This window comes from Polyodon spathula, chromosome 15 (genome assembly GCF_017654505.1).
Source record: "Polyodon spathula isolate WHYD16114869_AA chromosome 15, ASM1765450v1, whole genome shotgun sequence".
Taxonomy (NCBI): Eukaryota; Metazoa; Chordata; class Actinopteri; order Acipenseriformes; family Polyodontidae; genus Polyodon; species Polyodon spathula.
Genome location: NC_054548.1, coordinates 3087960 through 3108236, shown reverse-complemented (window position 1 = coordinate 3108236; position 20277 = coordinate 3087960). Strand labels below are relative to the sequence as shown.

General features: G+C 45.4%; 1 protein-coding gene across 3 annotated transcripts; it reads left to right on the top strand.

Annotated features, from left to right (window-relative positions):
• Window positions 1–908: 908 nt before the first annotated feature.
• Window positions 909–19752, top strand: LOC121327971 (protein Jade-3-like). Of its 3 annotated transcripts, none has more exons than XM_041272362.1 (12): window positions 909–1304; window positions 7629–7697; window positions 9155–9214; window positions 12270–12352; window positions 13014–13171; window positions 14107–14297; window positions 14832–15043; window positions 15307–15474; window positions 15687–15803; window positions 16360–16803; window positions 17294–17411; window positions 18379–19752. In XM_041272362.1, exons 3-12 carry the CDS (start codon window positions 9166–9168, stop codon window positions 19260–19262), a joined length of 2424 nt encoding a protein of 807 aa, XP_041128296.1. In that variant the 5' UTR covers window positions 909–1304; window positions 7629–7697; window positions 9155–9165; the 3' UTR covers window positions 19263–19752. The 3 variants fall into 3 exon arrangements, with proteins under 3 accessions (XP_041128296.1, XP_041128294.1, XP_041128295.1); XM_041272360.1 differs by having other exon boundaries at window positions 14107–14303; XM_041272361.1 differs by lacking the exon at window positions 7629–7697 and having other exon boundaries at window positions 14107–14303.
• The last annotated feature ends 525 nt before the right edge of the window (window positions 19753–20277 follow it).

Below are 20277 nucleotides of genomic sequence, written 5' to 3'. Positions count from 1 at the left end.
TACTAACTGTTCCCGTGTTCAGATGTGGAAACGCTTTGCAGATCAGGCCCGGTGTGTGTGTGTGTGTGAGCCACTGTTCAGTGTTTCTAATCTACATCTGGGTTCTGCTGTACCTGCTTTCAAGAACAGAGCTGTGCTGGGACGGCAGTTCGGGTTTCGTACAGTAGGTGGGTAAGGGCAGCTTGAACACACTGCTCCTGGGATATTGCTCTCTTTTGTGCCCTGCAGCCAGAGAGTGCTTCACTAACCACTCCGGGGGAGGGAGGACGATCACTGGAAAACCAGGATCAGGATATGCATAGGTCCCAAGATTCATCAACTGGAATGCTGGTCCAGACTATTCGCTGCGGATAGACAATGATTGGACAGTGATTAATCTGACCTAAATGATTAAAATGACATTTCAAACAAAAAAAAAACAACAACCTTGGTTAATTTAAAATGACAGGATGTGCAACTTGAATGAAGAGCCCATCAATGAATGGAGTGCAGGTACAGTCTAATCGTATGCTGATAATGACAGACTGGAGGTGTTTACAACACCTGAACGCTGATCTTACACAGAAGTTTTATTTCACGGGCTGTACGATGCCTGTCGCAGGTCTGCAGGTCACTTGGGAGTTTTGGATATGGAATTAAAGATTGCCCCATAAGGTTTTTAAAATAATAATTTTACATTTTGTATTTCAGACGTGTAGCAGGCTACATTAAAACACAATAACAAATTAAAATATCACAATGATTGTACTAGACATTGTTTGGTTCCCTTAAAGAGACCTTGCCATGTATAAGCCGCTGCTGCTACCGGCAGCTGCATAATAAGCATGTCTGATTAGTTCACACAGTGCAGCGCAACAAGAAGAGGGCAGTGAGGCTCGATCAATGCAAATCGAGGCTGGATACTTGAGGGAATTACTTCACTGTCCATGTGCACATACAGTACTGCTTAGCTGTGCCACATCGGTTTATATTGACAGAAATTAAACACATTACTTGACAATGTAATACCCGAAGAAAACAGACGTTTGATGGGGTGGCTTTAAATAAAGTTTATTTTAAAAAATAGCTTCCAAGGTTTGTGGCAGGCAGAAGCTGAGCCGAGGGAGAGAGAAGGCGGAGTCTAGGGCCCTGCACTACGGATACACAATAGGTCTGTTGTGCTGCTGCTGCCGAGTGGAGGGGAAATGAAGAGAGTGAATGAAAGGAAAAACTAAGAAAGTTAAAGAAGACGCGATCGATCCTGCGGCCGTCTCTGAGAAGCAGCAGCACAGGTTCCCACGCTGATCTCGTTAATTCTCAGAAAGGTAAGGGCGCTGCATTATTAATACACTGCTCGCTCGCTCTCAGTCTGTGTCTGCCATGCCAGGGCTGGCCCCGAATGGGTTGATACAGGCAAGGGCCTCATTGCTCCTGGCTGCATGGCCTTTTCCTTCTCTTTTCAACGGGGATCTGGGGGTATAGGAAATGCACAATTCTGAACGAGTGCTTAAGGGCATGCCTGCATGCGGCCCCGTTTCCCTGGCTGTGCGTTGTGCTGGATGCTGCGATATGTCGGAGGTGGTACGTGGTTAATATTGGCAGGTGAAAGTGTTGTTAGCACGAGTGGTAGTGGCGGCGGAGCCCTTGTTTGATTTCTTCAGCCAGCCACTTGTGCTGTTGTGTATTCATAATGCAGCAAGGCTAGTTTGGCGGCAACGCCTCTCAGATTTGCTAGAGAAAGACACTCGTGATCGGATTCGACCAGTCCTTTTGTTTATTATGATGATGATGATTATGATGATGATTATTATTGTATCCCCGTTGCTAAGTACTGACTGTACTAAGGCACCCAACTAAGGCAGAACTTGTTAAAGCCCACAGTGTATATTTAATGAAGGTGGCCTGACTTGTATAACAAATAGGTTTGCCTGTGCGCCTGCTTACACGTTTGGAAATCAACATATACTTGTGTGTACTTTTTTGTTGTTGTCATAAATTATTTTAAACTGAAAAAATAGACTACCTCGAGCAACAACTGTGGAAGCAATGTTCAAGGTTCAAATCTAATTAGCACCACAAGTAGCTGGTACGTCAGAGGCGGTCTTTTAATGTTGTTTTAAATACAGCTGTATAGTTTTATTTGGGTTGAAAATAAGAACGTGGATACAAATACAGAATCGGGGTCTGCGTGTGCCTGCGCCAGTGATGAACACGGGGTGAAACGGCATGCCCGCGTCGAGCTGTGTTGCGCTTTGTTCTAAACATATCCGGACACGACATGTGGAGCTTGTCACAGGTCGTGAACTTGGTTTGAACAGCGCCTAGGGGTTAACTACAGTACTGTACAGTGCTGGTGTAGCGCAACTCAAAGACAACGCGGATGATGCATCGACTGAGTGACAGTGTACAGTACTACAATGTCTCGTTCACGTTTCATTTACTTCTTTTTATTTATTTTAAGAAAAAAAAAGAAACAATTAGGATAACTACTGTTTTTTATATAAAGTACAAAATAATCCATTTACTTTTATAAACAATGTAACTCTTCAAGGTTTTTTGATGAGCTAGCTAAGAAGCACTGGTGTATCTTATTAAACAAGTAGTAAAACCAGGAAGGGATCAAACTGCATTGCAATGGGAGTCTCATTTCCATAGCTGTACTTAATTGAAGGTAGTTCTGAAACCTAGGACTGGATGCAGGGATAGAGCAAGATTCAAGCCCTGATCTAGCTATCTATCTATCTATCTGTCTGTCTGTCTATCTATCTATCTATATCAAAAAAATGTATTTATTTGATTTAAATCATATTTTTTTTATTTCTTTTTTTAATTTTGGATTTTTTTATTATTATTTTTGTAGCAGTAAGGTAGTTGTAGCTCTACAGTACCTCCAAACTGTACATTTAAGAATGTTGGAAATGGTGTTTTGTGAATAGTTACATACTAAACTAAATTCAAATGAATGCATAAATAAAGCACATTATTTATCACCGTGGTATCCTCAATATGTGAACTGCAGGAATTTAGGGATGGAGTACACCTGAGAAAAATCCCACTCTCGTCCCAGGCATTCTTTCCTCTTACTTTTCTTTCTTTGATTTCCTCTTTGTGTGTCAGTCCAAACACACACAGTTGTTACTTAGGACTGCTCTGGTTTTTATAGTGTGTTGAATTGTTGAAGTTCCTGGTTGCACCACTCAATAAACCTGGTTTCAGCGGGTCTAACACGGAGCTCAATTGTCTTCACTCCATTCATGCACTACAGAATCGGGGGCACGTGCCGGTCCAGTACCTCCAAACTGTACATTTAAAAATCATATTGTTTTGCTTCAGACAGCTGATCACTTTATTGAATCCAGGCATGTATTATTATTTATGTTTTTATTAATTTCAAAGGCAATACAAGAAGTACTTTATATTGAGTAGAAGGCATAAAAAATCATTTACATATTCATCCAGTTCAATTGCTATTGGCCAGCCACCAATAGAGTATAAATAAGAAGCCAGTAACATGGGCTATTCATAAAGGTCAGGGTAAGTAAGAGCGAAGTTTACATTCTCAAGTTTGTTATTTAAAGCATGGAAGATTATTCTATTCTCTAACAGCACACTCTTCCACAGGTGGAGTCATTCCAGGTCAGTAACTTATTTTAGAGACCAGAAAAGAAGAAAGGAAACTGACGTGGTTCTGTTAGTGGCAGCAGTGAGGTGCCCCCAAGAATGCCCAATAGAATATGATGATCTGTTAGTGTAGGCACAGGTAGGGCTGCAACGAAGGCTGCATTTTGACCTTCGAAGGTTCGGAACACATTACCAAAGGAAGGATCAAACCTTGCATAATGGTAGTCATTTGCATAATTTACTGGTGACGTCACCTTAGCTACTTGTTTATATTTGATTGAAAATCCTATTATTTTACAGGTAATCCATATAAATGGAATAAAACATTCACATGTAGTTTAAACATGTTATATTGAACAGTAATCATATTTTTATCATTTAAATAAAAAGGCACTTTGTTTGTTTACCCGTAATTGAGGCTGCTTGTGATCTGTACAGTAAGCTTGCATTGCAGCAGCACCAACTGCAGTGGACTGAGGCAAAACAAAGCTTTATTTAACAGGCACTGTTCAAAGCAGGTTCAGTCACATTTTACTACTACTGAAATTATTATTATTGATAATAGTAATAATATTAATAATAATAGTAATAATAATTTAAACTTCCGCTTGTCAAGTGACCCGTGAGATTGGTTGTGCCTCCATGATACGAATCGCTTGCACAGTTTGCATTCTGTTTTTTTTTTTTCTTTTTTTGGTCATCTGGGCATTTAACAAAAAAAATCCCAAACAGTAGAGGGGTTTTGAGACATTTCTTTCAATACAGTTTACGCTGTCCAACGCTTTGCTGTCAAGGTGAAGATTGAACAAATTAAGGGTTTGCCTCTGGATAACATGAGCTGGAGGGGGGAGGGCTGGACGGTGCTGAGTTTTCGAAATTAGAAATTATTAGTGTTAGCGTATATATTTTGTATGTTTCAAACATATTCTACCATAGCACTTCTCTTACACTGTCTTGTACACGAGGTATTCAGTACACGTTTTACTGACGCTCTACAACCGCTATAGGTACCCCTCCCCCCCCAGTGCTTTGCGTACTATACCCTGCTCCACACACAGCAGGCACTCCATGTTGAGTTGCTACGTATAACAATTTGGTACTGGATTTTAATACAACTTGGTGAACCTTTTGAAGGTTTAAAACTACCTTTGAATTCCTGGCTAGCGAAGGAACCTTTGAACACAGCCTTAGATACATGGAATAAAATGTTTCCTAGTAAGATTTTGATTTGGAGCGGTTCCATGTCCTGTGTGTTAGGGGTCCCGTGTGCGTGTCATGAGCAGATCTGCTGTGGTAAAAGCCCTTTGTTGCACAGGGTTTGAACACACACAGGGAAATGGGGAGTTAAAGAATCCTTGATGCTTCGGGTGCACCTCACAAGCTGATTGCATCGCTTGGCCTCTTCATGCTGCTGTTGTGAAAAGCCTGTCCACAGCAGAGCAGGTGGAGCAGATCATGTTTATTACAAGTGCTTTTTTTATTGTGGTTGCCGTTCATCTCGAGTAAACGATTGCACAAGCCTGTGCTCAAGCAGTGCCCTTCAGCCATTCAGGTGTATGAATGTGTGTTTGTGTATTTTGGTCCAAGGTTTGCTTTAACCCATATTCTCATTGTTTATATACTCTAGCTGCTGGTTATAATTGAACTCTAACTTCAGAGAATGGTTGTTGTTGCCCTGCTACAGGTACTATAGTTCTGGAACGGATGTGTTTTTGCCCCCCCCTCCCCCCCCGAAGTTATGGTAGGGCAACTTCTCTAACTCCGTAGAGCTCACACACACTGTTAATTAAATGGGAAATAGCAGTACTGAAGACAAGTTACCAGCTTTGAAAGCGTCCCTCTTTGTATAGGACTGAAATGGTGTTAAGGTCACTGTCGTTTCTGGCTTGGTTTCTGCTCAGTAAATGTGTGTCAGAGCAGCTGAGGGACCGGTGTGCTTTATGGAATAATAAACACAAGCTGATCTCTAAACTTTCAGGTCTGGTGCATTGTGCATTTTTTTTCTCTTCAGACTGACAAACAGGCATGGTGCTGCAGTAGCTGGGTTGGGCCAGGATGCCCACAGTAAGATTGTTTGAGAAGTTACTTTAGATCACTGGTCATCCTTCACAATGGTCTAGCTGGGTTCAGTAATCCAGGTATACAGTATATACAAAAAAAAAATTAGATCCCATAACTAATCCACAGATGCACTTGCTACCTCAATAAAGTTAAACTCCTTAGGAAAGCATGCCAGTGGAAAGTCATTAGGGTTTCCGTTGGGTTTTTGGAGGATTTATTTAAACGTCTGTCTTTGTTTTAGAAGGGGCTCGTGCATTTGATCCTTTTTGACATCCACATTGACTTGTACACGTATCCTCACATTATTACAGAGCAGGGGTGGGAATAAGACCCCATTGCATAGCAGTTTAGTCCATTCATTGTTTTACCACAAGTTTTAATAAGATGCAGCTGAGTTTGTTATCTATAGGCTGTGGCTGCCCTGCATATCCCTGAATTCACAGGGAGAGTCCAATGGCATGAATAGCCAGACTCCCCTCTGTTACTCCTGGTTTCCCCCTGTGTGTTGCTGTCAGTGGAGGCAGGTTTAAAATAATACAGTTAGACCCCTTTCTCAGAAAAAAAGCTAGGAAGTGTTTTCTCTCTGAGGTTTATATCAATAACACTGTGTAACAAAAAAATGACTACAAAAGATTTACAAGTGAGTAGTTTTTCGAGATTTACGATTATACTGTAAATACAGTACAAACACAATCTCGAAAAACTACTCACTTCTAAATCTTTTGTAGTCATTTTTGTATTACTTTAGTATAAATACATGTTAATTTGGATTCATATGTTGTTTTTTTCTGACTTTATGTAAACGAAAAGACACACATTTGCCCATTTTCCCACTGGAAATAGTGATATTTTCCTGGTCCTGGTCACAAAAGCAAAGTTTGTGGGGAATAATAGCCATTTTCTATACTTTTGAGGCATAAGCAATTAGGAAATAACACTTACTACCCAGGAACAAAAATTGTGTTACATAGTGTAATGTTTTAGGTTTATAAAATGAGGTCTACTTTTTTTTTCTGGTAACAGTTGAAACTAGGAATTTGAATGTGACATTCTAAACAAATTGGAGAGTTGTTATTGAAGTCTGAAATTTCCAAGTTTGATGGTACTGATTTCTATAAATGCTGGCATTTGAAAATGGCTTGCTGTAATATTTTAAAATGCAAGTGTTTCCTGCTAGAGGAAGAATACCTGTATTCACTGTGGTGAACAGTTGTGAGTGACCCGCCTGCGTTGTGAGTGACCCGCCTGCGTTGTGAGTGACCCGCCTGCGTTGTGAGTGACCCTCCTGCGTTGTGAGTGACCCTCCTGCGTTTTTAGTGACCCTCCTGCGTTGTGAGTGACCCTCCTGCGTTGTGAGTGACCCTCCTGCGTTGTGAGTGACCCTCCTGCGTTGTGAGTGACCCTCCTGCGTTGTTAGTGACCCTCCTGCGTTGTTAGTGACCCGTCTGCGTTGTTAGTGACCCGTCTGCGTTGTGAGTGACCCGTCTGCGTTGTTAGTGACCCGTCTGTGTTGTTAGTGACCCTTCTGCGTTGTTAGTGACCCGTCTGCGTTGTTAGTGACCCTCCTGCGTTGTTAGTGACCCGTCTGCGTTGTTAGTGACCCGTCTGCGTTGTGACTGACCCGTCTGCGTTGTTGGTGACCCTCCTGCGTTTAGTGACCCTCCTGCGTTGTTAGTGACCCTCCTGCGTTGTTAGTGACCCTCCTGCGTTGTTAGTGACCCGTCTGCGTTGTTAGTGACCCGTCTGCGTTGTTAGTGACCCTCCTGCGTTGTTAGTGACCCGTCTGTGTTGTTAGTGACCCTCCTGCGTTGTTAGTGACCCATCTGCGTTGTTAGTGACCCGTCTGCGTTGTGACTGACCCGTCTGCGTTGTTGGTGACCTGTCTGTGTTGTTAGTGACCTGTCTGTGTTGATAGTGACCCTCCTGCGTTGTTAGTGACCTGTCTGCGTTGTGTGCTGTTCTTGCAGGGATGTGAGGAGAGCAGTGCAAGCTCACCAGGACAACACACTAGAGTGCACAGGAGTTTGGGATTTATGGTGAGTACCTTGAGCCACATGTGGCAATTCAAGGAGAGAGGGAGGAGATGGGCACTGACTGCCTTCCTTCTTAAAATGATTGAAATAAACGCCCTGATTAACCAGTGTGTGATATTGTACACCCTGTCACGTTCTGATTAACCAGTGTGTGATACTGTACACCCTGCCACGTTCTGATTAACCAGTGTGTGATACTGTACACCCTGCCACGTTCTGATTAACCAGTGTGTGATACTGTACACCCTGCCACGTTCTGATTAACCAGTGTGTGATACTGTACACCCTGCCACATTCTCAATAAAGGTCTAGGTTAGATCTTAGTTGGATTTGTTGGAGTGTTTTATTATTATTATTATTATTATTATATATTATTATTTAGGTTTCCAAGCCAAAGGCTGGGAACCCTATTGTTATTGTTAAAGTTTTTTTTTTTATTTTTTTTTATTTTATTATTTGTTTGTTTTTTTTTCTTCCCAAAAGTTTAAATTGCTGCTGCTTTGCAGCTGTGTGGCTGGTCAGGTAACAGGCTGGATTCATTGGCTGTCTGATGCTGAATTTTTTGCTGCTGCGTCCTTGCAATTGGCGCCGTAACGCATTTTTCGATAAAACCTTTCGAAATCTTCTTGGGAACCGGTGAAGTGAGTGATCTGAAACTTGGCATATATCATCAGCATCCAAACCTGCATCAAGTTTGCGAAGCAGAAGTTTCTGCGATAAATTTGAATGTCGAAATGACTGCCACAAACTTTAATGAAACGCGGCCTTAACAGCAAACTGCTGCTATTTGAACACTGTTTGACCAACAAACTCCAAACTTGGTAGTTCTTGTCCCAGTAACAATGGAATACAAATATGTCAAAATGTTTGTTGGCCGTCAGGTGTACGTTTATGTCTGAAATTTCAAACTGCCTCGGTTGACAAACTGTTTACTTGACTAACTCGAAACTTCACAAGCATCATCCTTGACACTAGCAATACAACTGACTTTTAAGAAACTCGTGTTAAACAAGATGGCTGCCTGACGCATTTTTGAAAAAAAAAAAAAAACTTTCAAAATCTTCTTCTGTGGAACAGTTTAAGTTGCTGATTTGAAACTTGGCACATTGAGAACTAAACACGCTTAGACGGGTACTGACACTGGGGCTTGGGAGCTGTAAAACTGCCTGTCAGTTCTAGTTATTATTTTTTTGATTTTTACAATTCATGCCTAATTTGTATTTGATCAACTTCTGTATTCGACTGTTTAGTTGTTAATTGTGTGTGTGTGAAGTGTTTCGGGATCCTTGTGATGAAAGGCACTATAGAAATGTAAACTGTTATTAAGCAAAGACTTCTGAGCACATTTCAAATGTGACCCTTTTTGCTGTGCAAGGCAGTGAGGAGGGGAGGACTGCTGTTTTCAAACTTGTTGTTAATCATCGTATCTGATTTAGTTTGTTCTTTTCTTTCTTGTTTAGGGTACATCAGGATGAAACGCCACAGGCCTTCCAGTAGCAGTGACAGCTCTGACAATGAGAGTGAGTCCACTGCACCATGCTTAGCACTGCTGTCTCCCCAGTGTGTGAAAGTACAGCAGGGCCATCCAGCCCTGGTCCTGGAGGGATGCAATCCTGCAGCTTTTCTGGCTGTCTTTAAATCAGCAATGGGAAAAGAAGTTCCAGTATTGACCAGTTCATCGGTTCAGTTCGATAATTGAGAACTCCAGCGGAACGAAAACCAGAAGTATCCGCGGCTCTCCGGGACCAGGGCTGACCACCCCTGAAATAGCGTCATCACGATTCTAAAATATTTCAAACAAGCAAAAGGGTTGTATAGTGCAAGTACAGTCACTTGCAAAGTACCGCAAGAAATTATTTGCATGTCTCTGAAAACAACACTGTTGTGTTTTTATACAACACATGATTAGGGGTGTAACAGTGTATCGACGAATCACGATGGATTCTTCACAGGACGTACCGTATTGTAGTAGAGGTATCTATCGTTTGTATCATCATGTAGAACCAAAAGCACAGCATAGCTTACTGTAGTGCGCCAGGTGGTCCATGAATAAAGAATACATGTTTTATAGTTGGTATGAATACATACTCCCAATCTGATTTTATTAACAAAATGGTCAATAAATCAATAAATGATCATATGATATATTCTGCATCATACAAGCAGCCCATCAGAACCATTGCAAGTGTTGTGATGTATATTGTATCATAACTTGCATGACAGTGTATCGTCAACTCGCTCCAAACGCCTAAACACAAACTAGTACACAAAACCTGCTTGTGAACTTATCAAGATGGCAGTGCTTCAGACACAACACGGTTCACCAGTCAAGACCTTCTCAACATGGCTGCCTGCAAAGCTGGAATACCAAGCTTCTCAACTACAGTATCACAGAGGAAACAATGCAGGGGAAAAAAAAATCTGTCCAAATCGCTGCCCCCAGATTGGACCTTTCACAAAGTGTGGCACTGATGTAAAAGTGGCAGTAGCTGTGTATCAAAGGAAAATGGATCTGTTTCCAGGCCTTTAATAAGGACTATGTACATGCAGTGCAGGGATCCTCGCTAGAGAAAGGACAAGCAGTGCAGGGATCCTCGCTGGAGAAAGGACAAGCAGTGCAGGGATCCTCGCTGGAGAAAGGACAGGCAGTGCAGGGATCCTCGCTAGAGAAAGGACAGGCACTGCAGGGATCCTCCCTAGAGAAAGGACAGGCACTGCAGGGATCCTCGCTAGAGAAAGGACAGGGCAGGGATCCTGCAGGGATCCTCGCTAGAGAAAGGACAGGCAGTGCAGGGATCCTCGCTAGAGAAAGGACAGGCAGTGCAGGGATCCTCGCTAGAGAAAGGACAGGCAGTGCAGGGATCCTCGCTAGAGAAAGGACAGGCAGTGCAGGGATCCTCGCTAGAGAAAGGACAGGCAGTGCAGGGATCCTCGCTAGAGAAAGGACTGGCAGTGCAGGGATCCTCGCTAGAGAAAGGACAGGCAGTGCAGGGATCCTCGCTAGAGAAAGGACAGGCAGTGCAGGGATCCTCGCTAGAGAAAGGACAGGCAGTGCAGGGATCCTCGCTAGAGAAAGGACAGGCAGTGCAGGGATCCTCGCTAGAGAAAGGACAGGCAGTGCAGGGATCCTCGCTAGAGAAAGGACTGGCAGTGCAGGGATCCTCGCTAGAGAAAGGACTGGCAGTGCAGGGATCCTCGCTAGAGAAAGAACTGGCAGTGCAGGGATCCTCGCTAGAGAAAGAACTGGCAGTGCAGGGATCCTCGCTAGAGAAAGAACTGGCAGTGCAGGGATCCTCGCTAGAGAAAGAACTGGCAGTGCAGGGATCCTCGCTAGAGAAAGAACTGGCAGTGCAGGGATCCTCGCTAGAGAAAGGACAGGCAGTGCAGGGATCCTCGCTAGAGAAAGGACAGGCAGTGCAGGGATCCTCGCTAGAGAAAGGACAGGCAGTGCAGGGATCCTCGCTAGAGAAAGGACTGGCAGTGCAGGGATCCTCGCTAGAGAAAGGACAGGCAGTGCAGGGATCCTCGCTAGAGAAAGGACAGGCAGTGCAGGGATCCTCGCTAGAGAAAGGACAGGCAGTGCAGGGATCCTCGCTAGAGAAAGGAGAGACAGTGCAGGGATCCTCGCTAGAGAAAGGACAAGCAGTGCAGGGATCCTCGCTGGAGAAAGGAGAGGCAGTGCAGGGATCCTCGCTAGAGAAAGGAGAGACAGTGCAGGGATCCTCGCTAGAGAAAGGACAAGCAGTGCAGGGATCCTCGCTGGAGAAAGGACAAGCAGTGCAGGGATCCTCGCTAGAGAAAGGACAGGCAGTGCAGGGATCCTCGCTAGAGAAAGGACAGGCAGTGCAGGGATCCTCGCTAGAGAAAGGACAGGCAGTGCAGGGATCCTCGCTAGAGAAAGGACAGGCAGTGCAGGGATCCTCGCTAGAGAAAGGACAGGCAGTGCAGGGATCCTCGCTAGAGAAAGGACAGGCAGTGCAGGGATCCTCGCTAGAGAAAGGACAGGCAGTGCAGGGATCCTCGCTAGAGAAAGGACAGGCACTGCAGGGATCCTCGCTAGAGAAAGGACAAGCAGTACAGGGATCCTCGACGTTTCATTATGAGGGGAAGATTGGACTCCACGGGCTCTAGTGTTGCCAACCAGAAATAAGTCAGCTGTCAGATTTTGTTCAGGGTGGTGGTTGTTTATCCTTTACCACATACAGCCATACGCTCATTCTACATTGACAAAGATTTGAGTAAAAAAAAAAAATCATGTTTTTGTTGCTTCTTATTGCATTCAACATGAAGGACCTGGTTTTCTTCTGTAGTTTTCTTAAATGTATTAAACGCATCTGCCAACTTTCTAGGCCATGGATTTTGACCAGTAGAAAAGAAAAAAATTATCCAGAATGGCAAGACTTGTTCGGAGGTTGGAGATTGGAGGTTGTGTTTAGTTTTCCGTTCACCTCCGTCTTCTATTGGAACCCATGCCAGCAGTGTGTTTGTGTGTAGTGGCCAGTTAATTGTAAAGGTGTTATAAATTGCCTACCTTGCAGTTTAACTAAGCCTCCTGTTTTATTTTTGTTTTTGTAGGTCCCTCCACCTCGTTCTCCTCGTCCTACAAGTATGGGGGCAAAGTGGGCACCCCTGTCAGCCAGCCGAAGAAGCCTGCTGAGGTAAGGGAATAGACAAAGCCTGTTTCCAGAGAGCCCATTTCCAATGCACACCACACTTTTTCCGCATGGGGTGTGCTGTAAGAACTGAAAGACAAAACCTGTATCAGAATAACAACGGGCATGTGGCAGCTTGACACCCTACAGTACACCAGTAGGGTGTTGCTGGATTTGAGTTCTGAAACGGACAGGGGCAACCAGACAAAAACAGAGTGACAGACAAAACTGAGCCACTGTTTTGTTTATGTACGTGTTCTTTTGTCTTACCTTATTATACAATAAACAATATTCTAACGACAATCTGCTTCATATCCACTGGAAACTCAACTCAAAAATAGTAAAAGCTTTATTTATTTATTTATTTATTTATTTCCTTAAAAAAAATAAAAGTACAATTTTGACCCTAAAATTCAACGTGATTCCACTGGCCTAAATTGTGCCTGAGCTTTATGATGTGTATAATCATTTTTATTTATTGTCATAATCTGAAATTAAAATCTGATACGCATGTATTTCCTTTGCGTTATTGGTCAGAAGTGTTACGCACAGCTTTTGTATTGTCCCCATCCCCTTTCAATCCTGCATACCACCCACCCCCACTCGTACCAAGCATCCTTTTAAGAGAGCGGGTGAACAAAGTGAACTCCTGCTTTTGTTCCTCCAGGTGTTCAGAAAAGACTTGATCAGTGCCATGAAGCTGCCAGACTCGCACCACATTAACCCTGAAGAGTACTACCTCCTGGCTGACACATGGAAGCAGGAGTGGGAGAAGGGGGTGCAGGTCCCAGCCAGCCCTGACTCCATCCTGCAGCCTTCCCTCAGGCAGGTCCCCAACCCACACTCTGCGCCTCACAGGCAGTGCCTGCTGTCAAGTGGTGCTTTATGCTTTCTGAATCCCAGGCTAATGAAACGTTTGAGTACCTGCTGTGCCATGCCATGTCACGTTGTTATTAACTGGGAGTGGGGTTCTAGCTGAATTGTCACGTTGTTATTAACCGGGAGTGGGGTTCTAGCTGAATTGTCACGTTGTTATTAACCGGGAGTGGGGTTCTAGCTGAATTGTCACGTTGTTATTAACCGGGAGTGGGGTTCTAGCTGAATTGTCACGTTGTTATTAACCGGGAGTGGGGTTCTAGCTGAATTGTCACGTTGTTATTAACCGGGAGTGGGGTTCTAGCTGAATTGTCACGTTGTTATTAACCGGGAGTGGGGTTCTAGCTGAATTGTCACGTTGTTATTAACCGGGAGTGGGGTTCTAGCTGAATTGTCACGTTGTTATTAACCGGGGGTGGGGTTCTAGCTGAATTGTCACGTTGTTATTAACCGGGAGTGGGGTTCTAGCTGAATTGTCACGTTGTTATTAACCGGGAGTGGGGTTCTAGCTGAATTGTCACGTTGTTATTAACCGGGAGTGGGGTTCTAGCTGAATTGTCACGTTGTTATTAACCGGGAGTGGGGTTCTAGCTGAATTGTCACGTTGTTATTAACCGGGAGTGGGGTTCTAGCTGAATTGTCACGTTGTTATTAACCGGGAGTGGGGTTCTAGCTGAATTGTCACGTTATTATTAACAGGGGGTGGGGTTCTAGCTGAATTGTCACGTTATTATTAACCGGGAGTGGGGTTCTAGCTGAATTGTCACGTTGTTATTAACCGGGAGTGGGGTTCTAGCTGAATTGTCACGTTGTTATTAACTGGGAGTGGGGTTCTAGCTGAATTGTAACGTCATTAACAGGGAGTGTCGCTGGGCTGCTTGCAGGGTCATCGCAGAGAAGCCGAAGGAGAGCCTGTTTGTTCGGCAACGGAAGTACATCCAGTGCTCCAGCCAGGAGCCCGTGGAGTCCGGCTATGTGAACATCGTGGAGCTGGCTGAGTCCATGTGCCGCTATGACCTGGACGACATGGACCTCTTCTGGCTGCAGGAGCTCAATGCTGAACTGGAGGAGCTGGGTGAGGGTGAGCGAGAGGGAGAGCCAGCCTTCAGAGTCTCTCTGCTGATGCTGACTCTCATTGTACTGTTTGCTGAAAGCAGCTAGGTTGTTCTTGTATAGCCACCTAGAAATATACCTCTACCAGTGTTTATAGTCCAGTGGTGGTGCAAGAGAGGTTTCTGCTATTTTGCGAGGCTTAGAAATAATGGAAATGCACATTTTTTTCCAATGTATAGCAATGTAAGGTCGATCGTGTAACTGCAGTGTAATTTAAATTGTCAGTTCTTTTGTCATGCATCTTTAGAATAAACTTTTGTTATAACAATTTAGAAGTTTGTTGTCTGCATGGCTACCAAGATATTTTCAACGGGTATAAAGAATTAAACAGACAGTATGCAAGTGTTCCGTTTGTTAAGAAGAAGCACTCTGCTTCTTACCAACATCAAATGCCCTGAATTCCTTGAGCAAAAGTCTTGGTTTTGCTGTCCTGTGGAAAACGCCCAAGAACTAAACAAGAGGCGCGACTTAGAGGCTGTTTGTTCCTCCCTGGCAGGATGCAGTCTGCTAGATGAGTTCACCATGGAGAAGGCCATGGAGGCTCTGGAGAGGCAGTGCCATGAGAACATGAACCACGCCATCGAGACGGAGGAGGGGCTGGGCATCGAGTATGACGAGGACGTCATCTGTGATGTGTGCCGTTCCCCCGACAGCGAGGAGGGCAATGACATGGTCTTCTGTGACCAGTGCAACATCTGCGTGCATCAGGTGGGCTGAGTGGGGAAGACACGCAGGACTGTGCAAGGGTGGAGACTACTGGGGATGGGATAAACAGTTAACTGCGGTGCAGTAAAGCAAAAACGAAATGTTAATTCTACTTGTCTGGGACCGCCTACTTTGTTTTAATACTACAAAGTAAATGCTTCATGAAACTGGCCCTTGGTGTCTGTTAGCCGCACCTCCAGATTTTGACTGGGGATCCCTAGTCTCTGCAGTTGTGTTCATATCCCTGCCTGTCTCGTCTGCTGCAGGCGTGCTACGGGATCCTGAAGGTACCGCATGGCAGCTGGCTGTGCCGGACCTGCGTGCTGGCGATCCACCCGCAGTGTCTGCTGTGCCCGCAGAGGGGAGGTGCCATGAAGGCAACGCGGGCCGGGACTAAGTGGGCCCATGTCAGCTGTGCCCTGTGGATTCCAGAGGTAATGTCCAAGGGCTTTGCACACCTCTGTTTATTTAAATATGTGTTGGGAAGTCTCACACATTGGCTGTTAACAGAAAACTGCTAGTGGAATAGAAGGGGAAACGGTGAAACGTGTTACCAGTTTTTACAAAGCAAGCCACACTGTGCATGGTTCTTTTTGGAAGGTATCCTGTGCTGTGATTGCTAATGTTCCTTTGCCCCTGTTTCTAGGTCAGCATTGCTTGTCCAGAGAGAATGGAGCCTATCACCAAGGTGTCTCACATCCCACCCAGTCGTTGGGCGCTGGTCTGCAGTCTGTGCAAACTCAAGACGGGTGCTTGTATTCAGGTAGTCAATCCGTGGCTGTCCTACACGTGTCATGTGCATTTAGGAGTTTGCATAGGGTATTCCTCTTTTGTGTCTTCTGATTACCTGCTGCAGGAGGCTTCAGACTGTCCTCCTCTGGTTTTGACACTAGCTCAAGTTAAATGTACAGCCCACTGTAGTCCTACATCTACGCTTTCAAAAACACTCAGTGAAAAAATTGAGAAACTTCTTCAGTAGACTAATGTTTCAGCTGTTTTAATCTGTCACTAATTTGAATATGAGACAATTGTCAGAGTGCTCTGGAGTAGTAAATCTCATTGTCACACTGCGCTCTGGAGTAGTAATTCTCATTGTCACACTGCGCTCTGGAGTAGTAATTCTCATTGTCACACTGCGCTCTGGAGTAGTAATTCTCATTGTCACACTGCGCTCTGGAGTAGTAATTCTCATTGTCACACTGCGCTCTGGAGTAGTAATTCTCACACTGCGCTCTGGAGTAGTAATTCTCATTGTCACACTGTCACACTGCTGCTCTGGAGTAGTAATTCTCATTGTCTCCTCTCTCTGCAGTGCTCAGTGCTCAGTGAAGAGCTGCATCACAGCCTTCCATGTGACCTGTGCGTTCCAGCACAGCTTGGAGATGAAGACCATCCTGGACGAGGGGGACGAGGTCAAGTTCAAGTCGTACTGCCTGAAGCACAGCAAGCCCATGGCAGGGGAGCCCTGGCCCAAGCCTGCCACGGAGACGGAGAAGACCAGCCTACGTGCCCAGAAGCTGCTGGCACTGGAGGAGCAGTTCTACACCCTGGTGCGCTCCGAGGACCTGGCCTGCCAGCTGGGGCTGCCCGAGCATGTTCTGGACTTCGTTTACCAGTACTGGAAACTGAAGCGCAAGAGCAACTTCAACAAGGCTCTGCTGCCGCCCAAGGAAGGGGAGGAGAACGTGTTGCTGCAGCCCAGGGAGGACAGCATCCACACCCGCATGAGGATGTTCATGCACCTGCGCCAGGACCTGGAGAGGGTACCTTCCACTGTCTCAGGGCTGCTAACAAACTACACAGACACATGCTCTAGCGGGTTACTAGCTTTGCCTTGCAGGAAATATGTACAGTGAATAGCTGGAGTACTCTTACTTGCAGTCATTATTTCTTGGTATTTTTTTAATGTTGATTTTAGGCACACTTGTGCTCTTTTCTGGTCATTCTTACTTTGCATCTATTTCTTAATGTCCCCATTTTTAAATACCTTGATTCTGTATGTTTCACGTTATAAGACGTGATGCATATTAAAAGATGAGGCTGTTTAAAGCTGTATTAAAGATATTAACAATGGATGGGATTTGAAATGGAAGTCAGAATGCAGCAGTAGAAAAGTTCACTTCTGCAGATATGGTAGTTTGTTTTATTTTTTTGGATGTCACTCGTAGACAGAATTGCCATCTTTTTAGTCTGTTCCCCCCCCCCCCCCCCCCCAAAGCACTGATTTATTTTGTTCCTTCTGTGTCACCTCAGGTAAGAAACTTGTGTTACATGGTGAGCAGACGAGAGAAGCTGAAACTGTCTCAAAGCAAAGCACAAGAGCAGATCTTCAACCTCCAGGTGCAGCTCGTCAACCAGGAACTCACTGCAGGTAGTCTGGGTTTACCTGTTACACCTGGGTCTGTACTGTAGAGAATAACCAGGAACTCACTGCAGGTAGTGCTATACAGTGTTTACGGTAGTTTGAAGAGAGGGTGTCCCTCCAGTTACTCAGTGAATGTACCTTGCAGTACATACAGAATGTATCATGCAGTAAAGACGCAAGACATGGAGAAAGCAGTGCTCGCTCATGTCTTGGCGGGGGAATGTGTCTCTTGCCTGATTTAATTCGGAAGAAATACTTTTTCTAGTATGTAACGCTCCACATGCAGAATGGTTTTAAAAGCTTCAATAATAGAAAGCTAAATGTTTCGTATAGGCTCAAACAAGCCTGCAGTGTTTCAAGACCCTTTCCTGAGGTTGTGTTTGACTTGCAGTTTGTGTCAATGGGTCCATACAGTATTCAGAGAGGACCTACCCCTGGGCGTGTGTCAATGGGTCCATACAGTATTCAGAGAGGACCTACCCCTGAGCGTGTGTCAATGGGTCCATACAGTATTCAGAGAGGACCTACCCCTGAGCGTGTGTCAATGGGTCCCATACAGTATTCAGACAGGATCTGCTCCTGAGGCAAGGGACCTAGCCAGTGAGGCAGCTACCCAGAGACTGTTCTACACAGGTTTCTGTAGTATAAGCTTGTTGTTGACTCTTCTGCCATGAAAGCAGGGCTCTGTGCTCTGAGGTAACTTTGCACTTCTGCAGTAACATATTACATTTGGCAAAAGACTCTGCTAAAAAAAAATTGTCACGCACTAGTGAAGATTTTTGGTTCCTGAAGTTGCAAAATAATCCAGACTCAGTTTGTTTCTGGTTACCTTGTACTGCACATACTCTGCTGGAAATAAATCTTGTCTTTTTCCCCCAATATAATTCTACTGCCTGAATTGTTTCATTTTAGTTTGTTGTTTTTGGACAAGATGCGGACTGACTGAGGTGTCTGTGTTGTTTTTTCTCCTCAGGGCTTCCCCTGTCAGGCCCGCTGGAAAGTGTGCTGTTCAGGGCCCCTCCTCGGATAACGCTCAAACTGAAAATGCCCAAAGGAGCTTTAGGAAACGGCAAGGCTGGCTTCAAGTCCGGGAACGGGCCCCTGTGCCCCGACAACAGCGGGAACGTCTCCAACAAGGGCAGTGGTGCTGCTCCGCAGGGGCCCCTGAGAGCCGGAGAGAAGATCAAGTCACACCTCCGGGTTCGGAGAGAGGACGGCAACAACGGCCTGCTTCCCAGCTCGGGGCTCCCTCAGACAGACTGCCTGCCGGCCCCCCCTGTCAAACCCTCGGGGAAACCCATGGCGCTCCATGCTGCTCTGCATGGGCAGCCTTCTCCTAATGGGAATGGCAGACTGGAGCGACAGCGCGTCTGGCCCCCCAAACCAAACGGACTCGTGGACAAAAGAGACGGCTCCTGCCAGACTCCCTGTGAGCAGGGCCTCCCCAAAAAGGGAGCAGGTAATGGGGGTGGAGGCAGCTGCGGCGCTGGCAACTTCCGGAAATCAGCTATGGAGCACTTTAGCCGCTCCTTCAAGGAGGCCACAGACAGCCTGGTGCGGTCGACGGAGGACCTGCGAAGCTCTGGTAAACCCTCCCGTAAAAACACCGCCAAGGAGAGGCTGTGGACCAAACCAGCCCCCGAGAGGCAGGCCAGCAGCGGGCAGCCCTACCAGGATAACGACGGCTACTGCCCGGATCTGGAGCTGAGCGACTCGGAGACGGAGGCAGATGGAAAGCGTGAGCCCTCACATCTGCAGAGCAGCAGCTCGGAGGGGGACAGCCCAGTGCGGCACTACGGCAAAGGCAGCAGCTGCAGTAAAGTGGCTGTGGTGTGCCAGCACTCTGTGCAGAGGTGATGACTGATCGACTGACTGTGGCAGTGCAGCCTTCCAGCTCCCTGGCTCTCTTAAGGTCTGGCCTTGGCGCTGTGGTGCTACAAACAGGGAGTCCTAGGAAGGGCAGCGAGAGTTGGGTGTCAGTCGTTGACACGCCTGGTAGTCTTCATCATATGAAGACTGTGCCCTCGGCCTGAACAGGCTTCCCCAGCATAGGTTGCAGGTGTGGACTGGCAGCCATTCAGCCCATTCGCATGCCCACCAGGTTTGCTGTAGAGCAGTAGGACTGTATGAGGAGTCCTTCAATTCAATGAGGAAAAAGAAATTGTCATAAATATTACAAACGGTATTCTTCTTCACGGGGGTGCCAGGTGCCAGGGAGTACAAGCCATCTCTGACCTGTCCCGGAGGTTAGACCTTACATAAAGGGCCGTGTTGTTCTTTGTCCTTTCTGTCCAGCTTCTTTTGAGTTGTACACAGAGCCAACTAATAAAAATGATATACAACTTTTTTTTAAATTTAGTTTTTATATACAGGACTGTACATGGGTACTCTGTTTCTGGGGCGCAAACTTGTCGAAATCGCCGGTCTTACGAACACTGAACAAATGGCCACCTTGTTTATACAGTAGTTTACAGGGAGGATACTACCATCACCACAGGATAGCTGCTGGGTTGGAGGGCAGTTGTAAATATTGGCAATCAGCTGCTTTTTTTTTGTTTGTTTTGTTCTCTAAATTCTTGAGCCAGTTTCCAGATTTGGAATGAAGTGAAACACAACTTTAATTGTTACTTGCTTAGAAGTTTCTCCTTGTGAGAAGGTTTATTGTACAGGTTTATAACTTGAAATGCCTTTTAAGTAATGGGCAACTGAAACACACACACACACACGTAAATGGTGTTAAAAATGCACGGCTAATATTTTGGTTGACTAAATCCTTGCACTCAGTTCAAGCACAAATTGAAACTTGGGAGTGACCTGTTTCTTGTTTGACTGCAGGCTTTACTCATATTCCCTGTAATGAGGAGGCCTGGTA